This window comes from Lactuca virosa, chromosome 8 (assembly GCF_052849685.1).
Source record: "Lactuca virosa cultivar CGN04683 chromosome 8, Lactuca_virosa_CGN04683_v6, whole genome shotgun sequence".
NCBI lineage: Eukaryota > Viridiplantae > Streptophyta > Magnoliopsida > Asterales > Asteraceae > Lactuca > Lactuca virosa.
The window spans coordinates 5452585-5460330 of record NC_136433.1 but is presented as its reverse complement, the minus strand read 5'-3'; the positions used below and the strand labels follow the sequence as shown (position 1 = coordinate 5460330).

Sequence of the window (7746 nt, the reverse complement as noted above, 5' to 3'; positions counted from 1 at the left end):
GACGTTATTAATTAGGGATAATTATCATATGTGTTAGGCGGAGGCTAGACCGGTGATTCGAGTTCGAGGTTATCCGATTCTTACGAGGTGAGTCTTCTCACTATACTTACCATGAGTGGTATCTAGGTCACCGAAGTGTCTTATGTGCTTACTTGTGTATTATGATATTCTGCATTATGTCTTTGTCATTTATGTTGAGTATTATTATTATGAGCTTACTGAGTTAGGACCGGAGGGTCCACCCGAGTTGTGGGACCGGAGGGTATCCATTGAGACACATTGACCGGAGGGTCGTATTGAGTTAACCTCGAGTGGCTAATATGATGTGTGTGGTATTTTAGGGAACTCACTAAGCTTCGTGTTTACCGTGTTACGTGTTATGTATTTCAGGCAAGGTTCTAAATAACGTGAGGCGTGGCTTGGCGGTAAGGTAAAAGTTAAGCCATGACAAGCCTTGGCGAGCCATGGCGTTTTTCAAGGCGTGACTATTCTATATATATTAATAGAGATAAATCATATAATTATTGATTTTTTATCAAGTATATCAAGTTTTTAGAAGTGTTCTATTAGTATTTAATGTAAAAAGTTAGCAAAAACTCAATTATTTTAGGCCCGATAAAATAAATCAAAAAAAAAAAAAACAAAAAAAACTCGCGCCTTGAAAAAAACTCGCGCCATATCGCGATAAGGCGCGCCTTGACACGTTATTTGGACGTCACGCTTAACAAACCCGCCTTGGACGTTTTCGTAACGGCTACACCACGCCTCGCGTCATGGCACACCTTGAGGCGCGCCATGGCGCGTTATTTAGAACCATGGTTTCAAGTACTTCTCAGGATTGTGGGAAGGCACCGACTTGATTGTACACACATCTGCACTGGATATATGTTTTTGGAGGATCCTGGATTTGTAATAAACAATCTTGAAAATTGTGTTGATAAGTTGGTACTTGTGTTTTTTGAGAAAATGAGACATGTGTTTTATTATGATTTTAAAATGAAAAATTTGGTTTGAAAATTTACGTCGTTACAATAAGATAGTGATATCTACAAAAAAAAAATTAGTATTTTATTGAAACTTTTACCAAAAGTTTGGGACTTTTCTGTATATTTCCCTATAAGATAAGATCTAAAACCAATATTGAAAAATAACACATATTTTTTAACCTTTTCAAAATATATATTTTTTTTCAAAATGTATTAATTGTTTAATATGTTAATATTGAAGGTATGTCGTTGAAAAAAAAATATTTTTTTTACGAAAAATATACATATGTACACATTTTTCATAGTAATTTTTTTTTTCGAATACCAATATGTAAAGAAGTTGAAAAATGATGAATTTATATATATTTTTTTCTATATAAATAAGCTCTAAAACGAAAGTTGAAAAAGTGATCCTAAAGATTTTAAAATACTTTGGACACAAAAATAAACAGGTTTGGATTGAGATTTCTGACCTGCCAAACCACCAAATAAACGAGTCATGTTCGGGGTTGGTATTTGGGTTCATGGGTCAACCGCTAACCCTTTTATTTTTTTTACTTAAAGGGTATTATCGTTTTAAAGTATGCTCCCCCGAAGGTGGTTCACAATTTAGTGAAGACATAGACACATTTTGTCTTGCATTTGGAAGCATAGATGCATTAACCCTTATTGGCCACCCTGAAATGAGTCTAAGAAGATTTGAACTAGGGTTGGCAACTATGTACCACGGAAAATCAACCAACATGTTACCAACCGAACCAAAAATGTTGGTAATCAATATGTTTGGTAGTCAACATGTTTGGTTGGTAGTACCATACCAATTGAGGAATCATGGTACAGTAATGATACAAATTTTTCAATACCACGGTAATACCAACCAACCAATTATATATATATATATATATATATATATATATATATATATATATATATATATATATATATATATATATATATATATATATATATATAATTTAAAGTTTTAGTATGTTTGGTGTTTAATATTATATTAGCATTCAACGTATTAGTAAAGCTTAAAGTTTTAAACTAATGATATCGTGTCCAATTTTCCTCCAGTATTTGAAATTATAAACTCATAGACATTAATAAAATCTTTTTGGATCGACTTTTGAATCCCAACCATTACCAAACTCGAATTCACAAAACCTCATTCACATTTCACAATGTTCAAGAACATGTAAATCGTTATTTACAAATTTCTCATACATATTGGTATATACCATTGCCAACTTGTACCAACCGAACTTATTGGTAACCAAACAAGTTGGTACCAACTATAGTTGGTACGGTAATGGCAACAAAATAATTATACCAACTACATTTGGTACGGTACACGGTTTAGGCAAAAATGACCGGTACCATACCAATTTCACCCCTAATTTGAACACAAAACCTCCATATGGAAAGATTCACCATATAACACCAACCCGAATCTGTCCCGCTAACCTGAATTTGACCTACGAACCTGCATACCGATATAACTAAATGGGAATTAGACTTGTCGTATTCGTGTTGATGTTTCCAACCCGCCAACCCATGATACGAATAATTATATGAGCCGTATAAAAGTAGATACGTTTTGACCCGCTAACCCGCAACTCAACACATTTGTCACCCCTATTCGTTCTAGATGATGGATGGCAAACAATGATGATGGTGTTGTTTATAGTTGAGGTCGGAGAGAAAAGCCTGGGTGGAGGGTTTGTAGTCAACATAGAAAACAATTGATTATACATAAATATGGGATAATTCCGTTATTCAAGAAGCTTGATTTTGGATTTTATTTAATAATTATAAAATATTCCTAAACTACCGTTGGCCACACAATATTTGTTTTATATATATATATATATATATATATATATATATATATATATATATATATATATATATAAGCGATAGATTGTTTTAAGTCTATAAGCAGGACACGGAATTTATATTAATTTGTATATTTATTTTGAACGGTCACTGCTAACGGCCCAGATTTATTCATGATTTAACCGGTAACACTCTCACTAGCTAATTATAACAAGTTTCATGCAAGTGTAGCCGTGTAGGACATGTGCCCTAAAACATACCTGTAACAATAAAGCAAATATCCACTTATTGGTTTTCTTTTCGAAAAAAACAAGTTGTATATGATTGATCGATATTTAACACGTCAGTTAAGAATTGATAAATATTGAACCTCAATCGACTTTGAGGCCTCCAAACGCTATTAATGAGACAGCCAGCAAACGGTTGTATAATGCCACCTTCATATATATTGGTGTTGGGCAAATGCAATGAATTTGTAATGCATTATCGATCCATCATGTGACATGAAAATGAAATCCTTACTTTATTGGAGGCCAGATATTATAAAATATAGAATATATACTATATAGTGCTAGTCTCACATAATAAATATTCTACTTTCGTATATATAAATTGACACTGTGATTAGACAGCAAGATAGTAATGGTCAAAGATGAAAAGACTTATCGAATTCTGATTGGTTCTTCAGTTAGAATAAATACACTTGATAGTAATTAATGCAAAAGATACGTGTATATATAACTTCTAACAAATACTGTAGTTTGTGCTTGTAAGTGAATTTATATGATTTAATCACATATGCATGGTTAAATCTTTGTTTTTATAGAACTTAATCTGAAAACGATCTTAAGATAAGCTAAGACTAGATAAGAGTAAGAATGGTTTCTTAGAACTGTAAATGAATTTATGAGTAATTAAGTAATTAAGATTTAAGTCAAAGGGGAAAGGAAGGGTTACATTTTGGTCAAAATATCATTTGGGTATGTAGGTTAATTAGGGAAATAATGATATGGTTGATCAAAGGACTTATCGAATGCTTTTTCAATGGTAAACTATCAACTTCGTAGTAGGGACGAGATCAGTCGCTCAGTAGGAGCAATGGCCGTTGTATACGATGGTAATTAATGATAGTAGAACATATATCTAAGCTAAATAAATTATTTAGAAGTATCATCGATCCCAATGATCAAAAGTTTTCTACATATGGGATTACGAATAACCATAAACAAAGAGTTGGTACAATGATTCTTTATATTATAAATTGCACAATCAATTCATAAGGGATTATTACTGGAAACAACTTATAGGTACATATTAGTTACTAAGAATATTAACCTATTCAATTTTCGTGAAGATGAAGAACATAAACAGTGATTTCCAAACAAAGAAGAACAAATATTCAGTCACATATGTGTCAACAAATCTGCACCGTTCACATTACAGACCTTTTGTCTTTTTAGGGTTCCTCATTTCTTGATCGTTAACAAAAGACCAGCTAGCTATGCCTGATCCTGTTGATCTTCTTGCTGTTGCTGTTGCTGCTGCTTAGGGCGTTTCCTCTTCTTCTCATAGCTGATACCCCTTGACTTGGCCTGAAAGTCACGAACCTCCCTTAAAAACCGCCTCACTTCCGGCGCACCAAATGGATTTGTCTCCGGGTTCCCTCCATGCTCATCGTAAGCTGCGCGGAGACGTCCAACAAGCGCGTCAAGGCTCCCCCAGGCCTGCCGAAAGGGACAAGGGCATGCTGTCGGTGGGTTTGGTACTCCGAAGTAAGGGCATGTTAAGATGTGGATTTTAGTCTTTCCAAACTGATCAAGATAGTGTAGGAACTCAAGAACATGACTAGGGTTGAAGTGAGTGAAAGAAAGTGGTGGCTTGTTGTTTCTTAGATACTGCCCAAATGTGTCCCAGTCGCGACGCTTCTGGCTCTCATACCGGCTCGGAGAAGATGAGGATGACGAGCTATTTGTCGAGTCCATAGATGTTAATTTCAACTCACAGATCCATATGATCTTGTTACAATCTACTTGTTTCTTGCTCTCTTTTTTTCTAGGGTTTTCTTTTACTGTAGTGGCTTCTCTCTCAATCCTGCACAAATGTAAACACACACAGACAGTGGGGCAGTTGATCTAAGAGAAACAAGTTGATGTATTAAGCCAAAAAGACGATGTTATTCTCTAGACACAATGGAATGAGCATGAATGGTAAGAATATTTGTTGTAGAAAATGAGAAAAGAGGAACATTTTGCAAGAAAGGGAAAGGTATTGGTGGCTGCTGGGTAAAGATCCATAAGTGGAAGTGATTGGGATCTATCTATAAGTGGAAGTGATGCAAATGTGAAAGTGGAGTCACAGTAACCTGATTTTTTACTCTGCCATGCCGTACATAATTACCTGCTTATTTTTCATTATAATTTAAAGCATTTGTGTTTATTTGCAGTTAAAATAAACATAAATCTAAATTATTTCTAATTAAAGAGGGATTCATTTGTGTGTATACTTGTAAATCCTTCACATATTGATATCTTTATAATCATCTCACTATATTATTTAATTAAATATAACTAATATAATTCATTGTCCATATGTGTAGCACAAGTATAGCTAGAATAATGTATTATCTTAATTCTGTCGACAAATGTTTCATATTGTATGCTAGAGAAACAGTGGAGTTTCTTTGAATGAAACGGTCTTCATTCTTCATTAATTAAGTTTAGCTAGCTAGCTAGAAAGAAAATAACACGTTAAGCAAAATTAGATAGCTACGTGCAATTAAATTTATCTTTATCTTAAACTATTTAACTTGCTTGCTTTTCTTAAACAATTATATCATTTATGTTCAGTGGGTGGGAAATGTATGTCTATTTTTTCTCGAACAAAATGATACAATATTAGTTTTAGTTTACAGAATCAACATTTTTGTCTACGTTTATAAAAGAAAATTATTATTATTGTACACAAATATTAATCGTTAAAAGTATAAATCCTATAGGGTCGCAAATCGAAACTATCATAATGGAATAACACGCACCAACAGTGACGGACCAACGTTAGATTACATATAGATTAATGATAGAAAATAAGTTGTCACTTGTCACTAATCCATAAAATCAAGATATTAGCAACACGCTAGAGACATAATACTATTGAAATACGATTTATAATAACAAGAGATCCAATTCGTTGCAGTGATTTATTATGCTATCAGTCGTTGAGCCGTCATAAGTTACATATGTTAGCATAATAAAACATTTGAGTTTATTTTTTATTTGGTTTTTATTTAGCCTTCTAGCTAAGTAAGCATGTTACTTAATCATATATATTTTTTCTTGTCTTTCTTTTTCTTTGTAATTAACTTTTTCTTTCAATAATAAACTTTAACCATTTTTTGGCTTCTGATTATTAGTTTACATGGTATTAAAACTCTATTTTGATCCATGATTATTGATTATTAGTTTACATGGTATTAAAACTCTATTTTGATCCATGATTATTGATTTGACGAGTCTAGAAGACTTTGTAATAGACATCACCATCTTATATCAAAATTTTATGGTATTGTTCATCATATTTGTTGGTTTCGATCTAGTTTTGGTTGAATGTGTTTTTTTTCGTCAATATTTAAGTCTCGTTGTCGTCGTTTGTTGGTTGTTTAGCTCTCATTTTTTGGTTACTAGTTATATGTTTTTTGCTTAATTATTTGCATTATAGCTCCGAACAATGATTTGTTTCAGTCGATTAGTACCTAACTTGATGGCAATAAACTATGTATACTGGACTTATGTGTCACACCCTCGGCCTGATAGCGGAAACGTCAGGTGGTGCGACGTTAGGATGTTGGATCACAGATAAAGATTTCACATGTCATTCATGACATAAATACCACTTCCATTCAGTAATCAATAACATACAAGAACTTTAGTCTTGTTACATTGATTTTTGTCTTGGCAACCATAATCTTCGGTAGACTGCGATTCATGTCATAATCCTTTGTTGGGTTATCTTCTGTCTCTATTGATGACCTAGGAATATATATGATTTTTGAAAGGTCAACATAATGTTGGTGAGTTCACAGGTTTTACATACTTGAAAATACTTTGTCGAGTTTCATTAGGTCAACTCTTGTTGTATTTCTTAACTTATGTTGCGTATTAACTGTTCCTTTAATGTTTCTGGTAGTGGGTTCAGATAGTTTGGTAACTAGATCTGAACCTACACGGATAGCTGGGTGTATTGTATTACTTTCGTTGATCTCAAAATCCATTGTTGGTACCAAGGTATTATTCCCATAATATCCTTTTATCGTGTTGAATGTACTACTTCCTTATTCAAGGCGTTTCTTAAGAGTAGCAAATTTAAGTTTAATAAGGATAATCTAAACTCGTTTCCTCGAGTTTGAGTATATTATAACTACTTGTTTAATTAGTAGTATATGATAGTTAGTTTTAGTTTAACAACGTTACGATGAGTTCCTATAATCGGGCTAACGACTGCTGAGTTCCCCAAAACCACGAAGCTTCATCGGACGTCGCAAATGTGTTTAGAAAGTTATGACTGTTTCGACTTGTCGTCAGGTTGTAGCTAGCAACCACAAGTGAGAGTGTTAATCTCGTATAGATCTATCCATATCTTTACCGCACACCTAATATTTAACGATTATAGGCGGGGGCTGGCTGAAAGTACTTCAGCGTGTTGATGAATCGTGTCCCATCTAACTCGTGTTGTGGGGGCCTCCCCTGGTCGGCCGTGTTATTATTCGTTGTTGTATTTATACGGGATACTTATTATATGTATTATTCATCTTATATATATATATATATATATATATATATATATATATATATATATATATATATATTTGAGTTGACGTGTTTTGCGTAGCCGAGTATTTGGGAGAGTAACCACTAGGAACTAAGCT

The 7746-nt window shown here is 33.4% G+C and overlaps 1 protein-coding gene across 1 annotated transcript; it reads right to left on the bottom strand.

The window, feature by feature from the left end:
* Window positions 1-4062: 4062 nt before the first annotated feature.
* Window positions 4063-5138, bottom strand: LOC145134142 (protein LIGHT-DEPENDENT SHORT HYPOCOTYLS 2-like). The gene has a single exon (XM_079069042.1). The coding sequence runs from the start codon at window positions 4805-4807 to the stop codon at window positions 4325-4327; it is 483 nt and encodes a 160-aa protein (XP_078925168.1). The 5' UTR covers window positions 4808-5138; the 3' UTR covers window positions 4063-4324.
* Between the last annotated feature and the right edge of the window lie 2608 nt (window positions 5139-7746).